Genomic DNA, 13,866 nt, shown 5'->3' on the forward strand with positions numbered 1-13,866 from the left:
AGAGAAAAAGAGTAAAGCCACTCTGATCTCTTACGAAAGAGAGATTCAACACCAAAGAGAAAAATGGGTAGGTAGGCAGCACAGCACCAAGGAGACATCACTGTTGTTCTGAAGACAATATTAAAGGGCATTTAGTTACAGCCTCTCCCAGTCCCTCCCTGGATCCTTCCCTCACCCCGCCCCCCCCCATACCCACTCCCCCAGCCAGCTACACAGCCAGCAACATGTTTCTCAAATAACAGCAAGTTAGCAGCAGGGAGAGGACATGTCAGTGAGATGAGGTGAAATCTCTGAAAAGGATGAACTTTTCTACCAACGCGTACTTGGGTGTCAGTTGAAGACATTGGTTTTTAATTTCTTTTCTAGCTGCTGACCACAAGCTGGATGGGGAGCTTCCGGGTTGCTGCCTGGACAGCCTGTACGCTGGAGAGTCAAGGGGAGAAGCAGCATGGGTGAACTCCCTTTATCCCTGGCGTGGGGTGGTCTGCATCCCTCACCCCAGTAATTGTCAAGGCCCCTCCTCTCGGGAGCATCTCTTCTTGACCCTTCACATTCCCTGGGAAATGATGGTCTTCTCAGAGAAGAGGGCCAGATATAGGCCTCCTTCTTCCTTGGATGAGCTCCAAGTCTCCCCCTGCTGAGTCTTCCACACATGTGGTAAGTTACCTGGATTCCCAGAATTCCAGGCTAGCAGCTATCCAGATGGAACACATCTGGTCCTGTCTGGGGAACCACCGATGTAAGCCTTTGAAGCATCACCCACATCATCCCATCCTTGGTCAAAAGAGAACGTAAAGTTTGCTGACAACCCTCTCTGCAAAGGAGACCATCTTTTTGACAATGACAAAGGCTCCTCTACCTGCAATGGCTGTCCTTTACCTGGCCCGGGGTGGTTGTGACCTCTATGGACACCGATCATGTACTGGCCCACAGAAGCGAGTCCAGAAGATATGGACCAGTGAAAGGTAAGGTCTCATTTTCCCACCTATCCTGCAATCTGTGGGCCCCGTGCATCCAAGTCACCCTTTAAGATGGTAGACCTGCCACTGAGAATTAAGATTTTATATAAGCAGGTACGCTTGCTAATCTCCTGGGACAAGAAGCGTCTCATAGGGAAGAAATCCAACTGTGTTTATGTATGTGTATGAACATATGCATTTAATAGCAGATCCTATTGACTTGAGGGGCATTAAACAAAGTTTACCGGCTGCCTCGAAGCCTGCATCTACTCCTCCTCACTGTGATCTCGTTCTTATGACCTGTCTCAGCCCCTCCCAAAGAAGTGGCCTGTGATTGGGGAGAGCAGAAACCACCTCCAGACAGCACGTGGAGAACTCTAGACCCCCACATTCTCTCATCTCCACCTCTCCCATAAAAGTGAAGAAAGGAAAGCAAGTGTGAGGAGGCTTATTAATCCTCAGCACAGGAGGGTCCCGTCAGTGGGGTAACAAAGCTGCCTAGTTTGCCTAGGACTAACGGGTTTTGGGGATGTGGGACTTCTGGTGTTAAAACCAGGGTGGTGGCCACTCTAGTCCTACATAGAGTCTGACCATCCTTCTTACCATGTCTGGGTGCAGAAAGAAAAGAGGGAGAGAGAATGGGTCCTGCCCTCAGGGCTGAAATAGGTGACAGGGAGGCAACTGTGGCCTCTGTGACTGCTCAGGAAGGAAAGCAGGGTCAGCAGGCCCAGTGGAAGGACAAGGGCAGCTGGTGAGGTTAGGAACTTCTGGCACACCTTTGCCTGGAGGGGTGTCTCACATATGCACCCCACCACCACCCACACTATCTGCTCCTGGGGCCCCTATCAGGACTAACAATCCATCCTTTCCATAGGTCTTTTATTAGCAACCGAACAAAAGGCAACTGAGCCTCAGCCTGGGGTCAAAATTCATCCCAAGATAAGCAATTTGGTGATAATGTGGACATCAGGAAGGCATCTCCTTCGGAGCCTGGAGAAGGGATGAGATGCTGGTAAAAGATGCAGGAAAATGGTAGCCCAGCAGCTTCGCAGGCTGGGCCCAGTGAGGTTTCCTAGAAAGTAAGTTGGTCCACGGCTCGGTCTTTGCCCAGATAAGCAAACTCCCCTGACTGAGATGAGGAGCTGACTTAGCACGGGACCCTGAAAGCCCCTAAAATGTGTCTGATTGCAGCAACTCAGTGTTGCTCCCCAAATCCAAGTGGTAGGGCCGTTCTCATTTGCCATTCTCAGGAAAGGTGCAGGTTCATTTGCATTGTCGTGGAGGGGAAGTGAGTCAAGATTCATCTCAAATGACCTCAAAGCCAGTATGCCAATGCGAAAATGTCACCTTTAAACAGACACACATACCAGACCAGCTATAAAGATGCCTTTTGGTAGTGGATCTGAAACCAAAACTGAAGCATTGTTTCCAGAGTCAATACACAATTAAAAAAAAAAAAAGACAAGAAAAATGTTCATGTCTATAAATCAAAATACATCGACGCTTCCCTTGTCAGGACTTTGGTGCTTCTGGATGGACCTCTTGGCTCTGATATCAACCTAATTTTGTTAAAAGAGCTTTGATTAATTCATCCACCAAAGCATGTCCAGAAGCAGATGGCCAGAATGGAGAGAAAACTGGAGCTGCCTAATTTAGGAAGAATTAAAAGGGTCAGTGGATGGCAGATCACTGTCTTCTACTATCTCAGAGTTCTGGAGAGGAAGAGGGGGCCAACTGCATGGCCCCAATGGAGCGGGGACAGACTTGTGCCCCAATCAAGAAAGAACTTCCTTTGCTTGGAGCTTCCCACAACAGAAGGAGCTGCATTCGGGAGCAATGCAATTCCACAAGCTCCTGTCCCTGGAGGTGTGCAAGCAGAGACTGACTGACTTCCAGGGATGCTGTGGATGATGCTACCTCTGCGTGAGGTGGGAGGCTGCACCTGATGATGCATGAAGTCCCTTTTCCACTCTGCAATCTCCAAGCTCTGGCCTCGGGTCCTGTCCAACGCTGTGCTCCACATACCTGCCCTGGGCCCTCTGCCCCGCTGCCTTGTGCCTCACTGGTGGTGATGAGGATCAGGAGAGGTGCCAGAGTGTCCTATTCATGCAGACACGAATGGAATGAACAGCTTAGTTGTGTGCCATGTCCTCGATCAGAAGCATGATTCCAGAGACTCTGGGTCATTGTGTACAGGCAGTTTCTCGAGTTCCTGGTGATGCCCACTGTTCAGAACCGTGTACCTAGGAAGGACACAAAGCGTGAGTGCTCAACAGACATCTTTCAAATGCACCGAAGAGAGCGTCCCTCCAGTCCTGACTTCCTTTCTACTGCGTGCTTCTGAGAGCATGGCTGAGTATTGGGGGGTGGGGGAGTGTATATCATCAAAGCAAAGTTCAAAGAAATGCATCCAAATTGCTTATTTTAAAGCTGAGGAATGGAAGGCCTGGAGGAAACAACAGGCCCAGAGTTACTCAGATGGTGAGTGGCAGAGCTGGGACTAGAACCCAGATTTCTTTCCTCCCTGCGGAGCCTGGGGTTTTTGTGTTACTTACCAAAATAGACCCTATATTCCACCTCAAGCTGTACCCACATACCTCCACCAGGGACGGTTCTGGGTTCAGCAGCATCAAAGAGCTGACCGAGGTCACTAAACCACTCAGAGCCTGAAAGACAAGGTAGCTATATCTGTCCCTTTGATTCCTTTTGGTGACATTTGGAATAGTAAACCCATCAGATGAATCAAAGAGCAAGTTGACTCTAAGCATCACAGTGAAACTGACTGCTTGACAAGTGCTTCCTGTTTTCTGCAGTACCACACAGCATGTTAATTGCATTTAGGTCAATCTCAGGTGCAAGTGGGTCTTGTCATCAGTAACCCAGATTCCAGCGTCTGGCCGTGGTTGTTATGAAACTTACAGAGACTTTAAGAGCCCCCTCGCTGCTCACTTCCCTGAGGCCATTGTCAAACCCGTTCAGTAAAACACACACACACCAGTTAGTTATTTGACTTTATATGTTGATAACCAACTTGATGGTTTGCCATGAATTACCTTAATGCTTTGCTTTCAATTGTGATAGTTAATTGCTGACTTGTATCGACTGGCTGGTATGTCTCAGGGACGGTACTAAGCCCTCTCGGTGCACGAACCTTATTTAATCTCACAACAGCCCTAGGAGATAGTATTGTGTTCATTTTTCAGTTAAGCAAAATGACAAGGGAACACAGGTAATATGTAAAGGTCCAGCCGATCAGACCTGGTCTATCTGATGACCTCAAATGCTAAGCTGGTTCCCACATGTCCATGGACCAGGTGTGAATTTAGAAAAGTGAGTCTCAACAGGAGCACTGAGTAGGCATTTCTGGTTGCCATGGCAGGGGCGGTGCCATTGGCATCTAGTGGGTAGAGACCATGGAGGCTGCTAAACATGGTCTAGTACACGGCATGATCTCCTGCAACAGAGAATCATCTGGCTCCAAAATGTCGATAGCGCCAGGACTCAGAAACCTTGATCTAGACCGAGTTCCCAACCCAGGCTCTACCACTTACTGGCTTTGAGATATCCAGCGAGTTATTTAATCTCCCTCTGCCTCCCTTTCCTCCTCTGTGACAGAGGGCAATGACGCCCACCTCACCGTGCTGGTGTCCGGATTAAAGGATGCGGTGCATGGAAACACGAGTCTGGGGCCCGCACAGAGGAGAATCCCAACACACTGGAACAGGAAGGACTCTATTTCTTCCTTTCCCTCACATCTCACTCAGTTATCGGTGTGTAGTAATGATGATGATGTATGTACAGCAGTTTATTGGTTAAAAATAGTTTTCCCCTTTATTTTCTTGATAGGTAAAACCTAAAAGGACTCGAGATATAAAAGACAACCAGATGTTGTCTTTCTCCCTGATCAAAGTCCCAAGATCCTGTTTGGCAAGCAAGAATATTAAAGCAGAGCTAATTGATTTTTCCATTCATGGGTCCTTTAAAAGTAGCTCTGCAGGCAAGGAAGGCAGTGAGACCATGTACAGGGAGGACAAAGTGAGGCTCGCAGTGTTTGAGTGAGTATTTGAGCTCCACGGTAAGCAGGTGGCAGAGCTGGGCCAGGACCATGGGAAGACTCCCACCCTTAGCTCTTGCCCCTGAGTGGGTCTGTTAATGACTTAGAGACAGGTCTTCAAGTAAGGGCTTGGAACCTAGCACTCTATGAAATGGGGTTGCACTCCAGTACCTGAGGTTCAGACAAATCCATGAAATGATGCTTGTGCAGGAGAAAGCTGAATGATAATAATGAGAAATCATACATAGCTCAATCCACTGAGAAAGGAGGGTGTGTTCTGGCACTGGTTTTAGTAATTACATATGTGATTTCGTCCGTATGATTCACTTTCACAGCTCTAAGTCGTAGCTACTATATTTAGGTCTACTTTACAGATGAGAAAACTGAGGCTCAGAGAGGTTAAGCAATTACGTAAGGTTGTAGTCCGCGTGCAGCCCCCACTCAACCTCAAAACACACTCCCAAATCTGACCAGTAAGTCACCTGCACTGGTAATCAATGGCACTTCCTCCTTCCGGGTGGTCACATAGTGTCCCACACCTCTACAGCAGCCTTTCACACATCTCTGTAAGTGTCTACTTCTCTTGTGCTAATGAGCGAGTGGTTCAGGAGTAGCCAGGAAGAGGCGTGAGTGAGGCTGGAATGGCTATTCCAAGGGGCGGTTCCCTTCAGCCAGTGTGCAGTGGAGAGGCAGCAGGCCTCATTAGAGATGGGGATGAGCAGACACACACGTTTCCTAGTTACGGCATCGGTGGGTCCTGTCGCCATGGTCTGGTGGGTGACACACAGGATGCAGGGATCATCTGAGATGTCTTTGGCAGGACTTTGGTCGAGGACAGTGCATCTCAAATGGTGTGCAGCCTGCAGAGGTACTCCCTGGACATGGGTGGGCCCGAGTCATTGTGAGACACACATCTTTGACTTGGTGTTTTCCCTTTGGTAGTTAGTGAATAATCTGAGCAGATCTGGGACCATCTGGATGGCCACCTTACACATCCACATGGCCTTGAGAATTCCGGCCCCACGTGCATTCAGGTCCCCCCCATGCTGCAGTGGCAGTGGCTGACTTTATGCGGCATTTCTCTACCTGGGGTGCATGAACTCCAAGCAGACTGTGGGCATGTTCATGGGGACCTACTCACCCCCGATTTGTGTAATACTGGGGAGAAGGAAGCACATGTTTCTACAGGCAAACAACCGCCTTCAACTCTGGCTCCACCACTGACTAGTTGTGTGATCTGGTCAAGCGCATTAGTTCCAGGGACCTCACAGCTTTGGTGTAACGATAAAATTAACATCTTTCGAGGGCTTAGCAAAGAGCCGGATACACAGTGACTGCAGGAATCATCACTGTTGAAGAAACCAAGCTTCAGAAAATGGGACCTTCCCAGGGTCGAATGGTTAGGAGTGCGGGCTCTGGATGCAGGATGGGTGGGGCGAAATCCCGGCTCCGGCACTGACGAGCTCTGTGCTTATTCCCAATGTGCTGGGTTGTTGTGGGCGTTACATGAGATCGTGTCCATAAAATGCTTAATAGAATCGTGTCAACCAACTAGAAAAGACCCCATAAATGTTGATGACTATTTAATGACCAAGGTAAGACTCGAACCCAGTACTTCATTGCTGATTTGGTGTAGAAATCTATTCCTTAGCAGCTCATCAAATGTTTGTTCACTTAGCAGTTGATCGTAGGGCTGAAGAAGACCTTCAAGGGGACTTCACAGATCAGGAAACAACCCCCCAAAGCGGCTGTCACTATGCAGAGTGGCAGTCTTGGGTCTCTGTTCGGTGGAGGGTCTTACCTGCAGCACTGCAGCTGCAGGCGGGAAACAGGTCCTAGAGGTGTGAGTGCACCTGGACAGAGTCAAGTCCAGGTGAAAACTCTCTGTTGTTTCTCAAGCAACAGCAAGGCAGGAAGCAGCTCCCTCCCAGCTGGGCTCTTCCCCCACCTTTGCATTAATTTACTGAAACATGGCAGGAGCCACATTAGGTTTGGCAATTACCTGAGTCTACAATTCATTCACTGAGCAATTAGCATCACACTCAGAGCAGCCCGCATGCGGTAATTAGTGCCATAATAATAGCCCCCTTTGCCTGCCCAGCCTGGCATTATAACGAAATGGTTCGACTTTATTTCCTATCACACCCTTACAGCAGTGATCACACGGGGGGCACTTGTGAGAAGATGTTTTAATTATTAAAATATAAGGTGCAGGGCTTTAAAGAGATTCAACCCTAAGGCAGACCTTCACGGAAGTTGGAGCCCCAACCCCTGGAAACAAGGATCTCACACTGGGTGTTTTCTGGATGTTCAGGAGGAAAGAGACTATCAAATCCTGGACATTTATTTATTCCACCACTTACTTATGTGAAACCATATTTTGAGTGCCTACCACAGTCCAGACACTGCGCCATGCCCTGGAGATATCAGGGCAGTTAGAAAAATCTTTGCCATCTGTGTCCTTGTGGGCCTCACGGTGGAGTGCAGGAGACCCACAGTTAGATGCAAAAGGGCCACCATGAGAAGTGTCGGGAGGGAGAAGCATTCGGTGATGCTATGAAAGCCTGTCACAGGAGATGTGTCCAAAGGTAGTTTGTGAGGGCTCTGAGACCAAGGAAGCAATGGAGGTGAGAACTGAGAGATGGGTTGAGGTTAACCAGGCAGGGGGAAGGAGAATGCCAGCAAAAGGGGAGCATGTGCAGAGGCTCCCTGTTGTGGGGGCAGAGGGCACTGTGAGAACAGAACAGGGTAGTGCCAGTCTAAGTTGAGGGTTAAGGCTCGGGAGGCTCCCCATGCTAAAGATGGTTGTGCCCATCCTAGGGGTGGTGGGAGGCAGACCAAGGTTGTAAGTAGAGTGGGCTCATGAGGACTTTATGTTCTGAAGGAACAATCTAGCTGTAGTGTGTAGAGTAAACTGGAGTGAGGATGGCAAGGGAGCCCAGAAGCCAATTAGGAGGTGCATTAGCTTCCTGTTGCTGCTGTAACACATTACCTCAAACTTATTGGCTTAAAAGAACACAAATTTATTGCCTTATAGTTCTGGAGGCCAGACGTCCAAAATGGAGTCCAAAATGGGTCTCAATGAGCTAACCCGAGGTGTTGGGTACAGCTGCATTCTTTCTGGAGGCTCTAGAGGAAAACGCAACTCCTCGCCTTTCCAGCTCCTAGGAGCTGCCTACATTCCTTGGCTTGTAGCCTCCCTGCTCTGACCTCTGCTTCTGTCTTCACATCTCCCCCTCTGTTGCTGACCCTCTGGCTTCTCTATGACAAGGATGCTTTGTGATTGTGGTGGGTTCACCCACATAATCCAGGATAACCTCCCAAGATCAGTAGCTTAATCACAGCTGCTGAGTCCCTTTCACCACCTAAGGTGATACAGTCCCAGGTTTTGGAGATTCGGACGTGGACCTCTTTGGACAGCTATTATTTTGCATGCCACAAGCAATTTTCAAGGTGTCCAGAGATGTTGGGGGCTCAGATATGTTGTGAAATAGTCAGATTCAGGATATATCTGGAAGGTAGAGCTGATGGGACCGTTGCTGCATTGGACACGGGGGCACTGGAGGGACGACATGGCCAGGCAAAGGCACAGAGGCAGGCAAGAGACCCGAGGGGCATGCTTTCTTTGAGGGGTGGTCAGTGCTCCAAGAGGCTGTCCTGCATGGTGGGCCCTTCATGATGAGATGAGTGTCCTTAGAGAAGAGGAATAGAGACCAGAGCATTGGCACCCTGCCTGCCAGCCCCAAGCCCCACGTGAGGATGCAATGAGAAGGTGGCTGTCTGCGGGACAGGAAGAGCTTCCTCACCAGGAACTGAATGTGGGCCCTGGACCAGGACCTGGATCTTGGATGTTCCAGCCTCTAAAACTGAGAAATAAATGTCTGTTGTTTGGCCCCCAGTCTGTGGTGTTTTGCTAGAGCAGCCCAAGCCGACGTATACAGCAGTTCTCAAGGACTCAAAAAGATAATGTGTATAAAGGGACAAGGAACTCAGTCTAGGTGGTGGAGCTGTGACTTTTTGCCATTAGCTATTAATCTAAGAGAACCCGAGTCATGAAGAGAAAATGGTCATAAGGGCGTGTATACATATGTGCGTCTGTGAATCCTTCACCAGCAACCCTTCATTTATTCAAAGGTCAGGCATCTAGCAACCGTGCCCACCCAGAAACCTGCACTGAGCAGTTGTTTGTTTGTTCATTCTTCGGGAAGGTATCCGAATCATCAGAGTAGTTGTCACAACGATGCGGACTTCCCTTGTTGCCTTCCTCAGTTTTTCACTCAGAATATTGGAACTTAGCTTGCACACAGCTCTCAAAAGCTTGGCTTCTCCACACACAGCAGAGCGGGGACTGGACCCTAGCGGGGCTGTATGCAATACCAGTGGTAAATGACATGATTGTAGGAAACAGTGATCGTGGATGTCTGCAGCGAGGAAAGGATCATGAGAAAGTCCACCAAAATCAATACGGCAAAAGCATCGGGGGCCCTTTGGAGCAGAGGAAACTATTTCAAACATGTCTCAAGGGCATTACTGTAGAGTAGGATAACTAATATTAGAAATCCAAAATAATTTCTCGAAATCAGATTTGATACCGGGGGAATCCAAATCAAGTCTGTAGAGCAGTTAACAGTATCAGATAAATGCTGATTTTCCAGCTTTGATAAACATTCCATGGTTATACAAAATGTTAGCGCTGGGGGAAGCTGTGTGAATGGTGTATGGGAATACCCGCACTATCTCTGTAGTGTTCTTCTACAGATATAAATGTGTTTCAAAATGAAAGGGTTTTTTTAAAGTGTTTAAAACTTGTCTGGACTGGGTGCCTCAGTTAGTTGGAGCATTGTCCCAACCCCCGAAATGTTGCAGGTTCAATTCCAGGTCAGGGCACACCTAGACTGCGTGTTCGATCCCTGGTTGGGAGACAACTGATTGATGTTCCTCTCTCTCTTCTTCTCCCTTCCTCTATATCCTCGGGTGAGGATTTAACAGTTTAAAACTTAAAAAAAAAAAACCCAAAGGTTTAATCACAATCATTTGTTTGAAAATGAAAAACATGAAGGAATTCACCACTGATTTTCAGTGAAATTCAGGATGAATTGAGGCTAACCCAGAGGAGGGAAACTGAGTGCCGAGATCGCACTGGCTGAATTCAGCACCCTCAGAGGACTTGGGAAGGTTGTGCTCCAAACACAAGGAAGAAGCCAAAAACAGAATTAAAAGATTAATGGGTGTAACATAAAATCAAGCTCCCAAAGGGTATGGATCTTCAGCCTTCAGATCAATAGCGATCGAGGCCCAGGAGGAACTCTGGGCTCGGCGGGTCTCTGCCTACAACTGTGAGGTTTCCACATTATGTGATGTGCCCACTGGACTCATCCTGGTCCGGGGAGGACAGAAGAATACGTAGAATCCATTTTGTAGGAAGAAGTGAGTGGACAGATACAGGCAAACTCACAACACAGGGACAGACTTACAGAGCATGCTCAGAGCTAGACAGGAACTGGTCTATTGCAGAAGAGCAGGAGGAAGCTGGAGATAGAGGAGCAGCCACTTTTGGTTGAAACAGAAAACAGCCACAGACGAGGAAGAGCCAAACAGAAGTGGGGAAAGAAAAAAGAAAGAAAATGCAGAGATTAGTGGACAGGTGACCTTGGTCTGAATGAGCAGTCTAGTAGCCTCCAGGTGCCTTCGGGGGGGCAGGGGCGGGGCACCTAATCATTACACAGCATGGTGATGCCATACCGCACATCTAAAAAGCACTTGTATAGGTAGCATCTCATTTGAATTCCACAGCAAACTGGCAACTTCCCAGTGCTGGTTACTACCTTAATTGGCCAGGAAAGGAAACAGGCACAGAGAGGAAGTGACCCATCCAGCTAGTTAGCAGCTAAGGCAGAACGTAAACCAGGTGTTCTGAGTTACCTTTCATGGGGTGATGGTCGAGGTGTGCACAGAAAGAGCACCCTCCTTCCTCCCCTTCCTCCTCTTCATCACTAGCCAGGCTCCATCCTGCACTCCTTCCAGAAATTATCCCATATAACATGCCCTTTATAATGTCCTCATGTACAATTTCCCATACAATATTCATGTTAACCTTGTTAGGTAGGTTTATTAACCCCCGTTTTTTTGATGAGGAACCTGCGGCTTAGATGCAATGTGACCGAGAAAATGTTCTTAGTGAGAAGGAAGACGGTCACTCAACCCCAGGGGCCTCTGACTCAGAAGTGCACGCCTTTAATCTCTAAGCATCAAGATTCTCAGAGCCTCACTTCCGCAAGCCTGGCCTTTTTGTGACCCCAAATCCCCGGTCAGATTCTGGGCCAGGTCAGCAACAAGACTCTTTTCTTCTTGAACTCTGGGTCGCATTCCAAGAAGGAAGAACCATCCATGGCTCCCTCAGGTTTCCCAGAGATGCCCCAGATACCTGTATTAGGAAACCCCACCCAAATATCCCCTTCACACCTTCAGGGCTCCTGGTTCTGCCATGCTCTCCTAACTCTGCCCACTGGTTCCCTCATCAAAACATCGAGTTCCATTTCAGACAAGGCAAGAGACCAGGCAGAAAAGCAGGACCCTGGAATTGGGGTTTTTAAGAGCAACTTGATTGGATCAATTCAGCAGAACAGAGGCACAGACAATACCATCTTGGGCTCTCTTCTTCAGCTCACCTCCTATGATACGTCTATGTTGAAGATCTTTGAAGTATAATCGGATGGATGTGGATACTTCCTCCATACAGCCATCTCTGACCATCTTAGTGTGATGCTCCCTTCCCCTCTTTAATACAGACATAGCACCTTCTGCTTCTATGATTTATTTGACAATATAAGCAGCCTTGTGACAGCCCTTTAGGTAGCTTGTTAAAGGCAACCTGTGTGTGCATTTACACAGCATGTTTCCAGATAAATTACAAGACTATATGGGATAGAAACTATGACTTACTCATCTAGCCCCATTAGATATTTTATTTACCATTAGGGGGGTGGAGAGTCAAAGGTCCAGAATTCTAACCACAGCTTCATTCTTTGGGAGCCCCTTCCCAACAGGCCTCCCCCTGCCCCACTTTCCACATTTATTACAATAGTCCCTGCCTGAGCGAGTTAGAGAGAGTGGTAACTGAAGCCAGGCATTCCCACCGTGTGCTCTGTGCTCGTTGTGCCGGGCATGTGCTCATTAATTACTAGCTAGTGCAAGTCTCTAAGTTCCTTATGTGGTTAGATAGTGATTCAGACCCTTTAACAGGGTTTCTCTAGTCCTTCATCAGCCCAATGACATGTCCTGGTATCTACCCTTCCCTGACAAAGCTAAGTGTTACCATAGGAACACTACGCACATTTGGTGAAAATCTCCCATGAAAATTTAAGAAAAATTCTCAGAAACTTTCAGTGGGCTTTAAGTAATCACTTAAGATTTAAAAATCCAGGGATCTTTTTGCATGACATACTTTCCTGGAAATCAGACAATCAGGACCTGGCCAGTCCATGTTATAATTTCACGCAGGAGGAACTGAAGCCACTCCTTTGCTCTGGGTCTGCTGCATGGTTCAGTGGTTTCAAGTATGCGTGTGGCTGGGATTACAAATGGGGTGATACAATTGTGGAGTCTTACATATATCATATATATAGTAACTAACACTTGATATACATACACATATTCACATACAGACATACAATCACACATATGTTGTTTTATGAGGCCTTACTAAGTATTTAATTAAAAATTTAACTACTCTCGCATATTCATTTATATGTTTCCTTCTAAATGCAAATAACTATATTGCTTTTCTTGGATATACCCTTATGGAGTATAATGAATAAACTTTTAAGAGTGCAACATATAGGTAAGTTATAAACGTATCTGAAAGCAGCGAGCAAATTCTGGCAAATAACAAACAAAACATTTCCCTTTGAAAATTTCAGAAGGTAGAATCCTTACAAACACTTTTCTGCAATTCACTATACTTAAAGATGGGAGATGTGGTTAATGGGAGACTCTGAAGCAACGTTAAGATGAAATTTAAAATACTAATATAAAATTAATATCTAGATTTTCAAAACTTTAAACAGTTGTTTCAAAGGCCCTATTGATGGCCCCCATCCACATCAAGCTTGCTGAATTAACAGCCTGATTTTCCTCTGACCTCTGGCTGTTTGTGTTTTCCCTGCCTGGAGTGAGCACCTAAAACCCACCCGGTTGAAGCTGTGTTTCCCTAAACAGACACTGTCCCTTACATTTGTATTGCAGACCATGATCTTGCAAAGACCTTTGACATTGACTGTTTTACTTTTTACTCACCGCAAACCCATGAGGTTGGTATTGTGTAGGTTTGAATGGAAAAGAAGGCACACATCCCTTCGCCTATAGACTTGAAAGAATCACACTAGACCATGCTGACTCAGCGGCCTTACCTTTCTTAAGTTTAACATGTTTGGTCCAGGCAGGGACTTAGCCTGGCAACAGGGGACGGAGCTGGGGTAGGTTGAGACCCAGGAAGCAGCACAATGAGGCTGCTTGGCTGTTGTTCGGATGGTGATGTGGCAGGCCCGGGGCCAGTTGGTGGTTAGCTAACTGCCTGGCAGCGGGTATTAGAAAAACTCAAAGCCAAGAAGACAAGGCTTGGTGGAAGACAGAGGGAAGAGGCCATGCCCAGAATAAAGACTCAGCATGCTTCAAACACCTGTGTAGCTCCTGCAACCTGCTTTGACATTCAAAGAACCCTACCTTTGTTGGTAAGCTCCACCTTCATTACTCTCGGAAGAACTCTTTGCTACTTAAAAAGGTCTGACCCACAAATATTGAGTTAACACCTTAAAATAATTTTCCATAGGCTCAGGAGAGAAGACTGCCTCTGGC

At 47.3% G+C, this 13,866-nt stretch overlaps 1 protein-coding gene across 2 annotated transcripts in view; it reads right to left on the reverse strand.

The window, feature by feature from the left end:
- Positions 1–223: 223 nt before the first annotated feature.
- The window catches only part of HTR4 (5-hydroxytryptamine receptor 4), a 155,075-nt gene continuing 141,432 nt past the window's right edge, over positions 224–13,866 (reverse strand). For both annotated transcript variants that reach the window (XM_053927201.2, XM_053927198.1), the window contains one exon: positions 224–3,202. In XM_053927201.2, the coding sequence (XP_053783176.1) occupies positions 3,115–3,202 (88 nt within the window). In that variant the 3' untranslated portion in view covers positions 224–3,114. The remainder of the gene's footprint in view (positions 3,203–13,866) is intronic.

This window comes from Desmodus rotundus, chromosome 6 (genome assembly GCF_022682495.2).
Source record: "Desmodus rotundus isolate HL8 chromosome 6, HLdesRot8A.1, whole genome shotgun sequence".
NCBI lineage: Eukaryota > Metazoa > Chordata > Mammalia > Chiroptera > Phyllostomidae > Desmodus > Desmodus rotundus.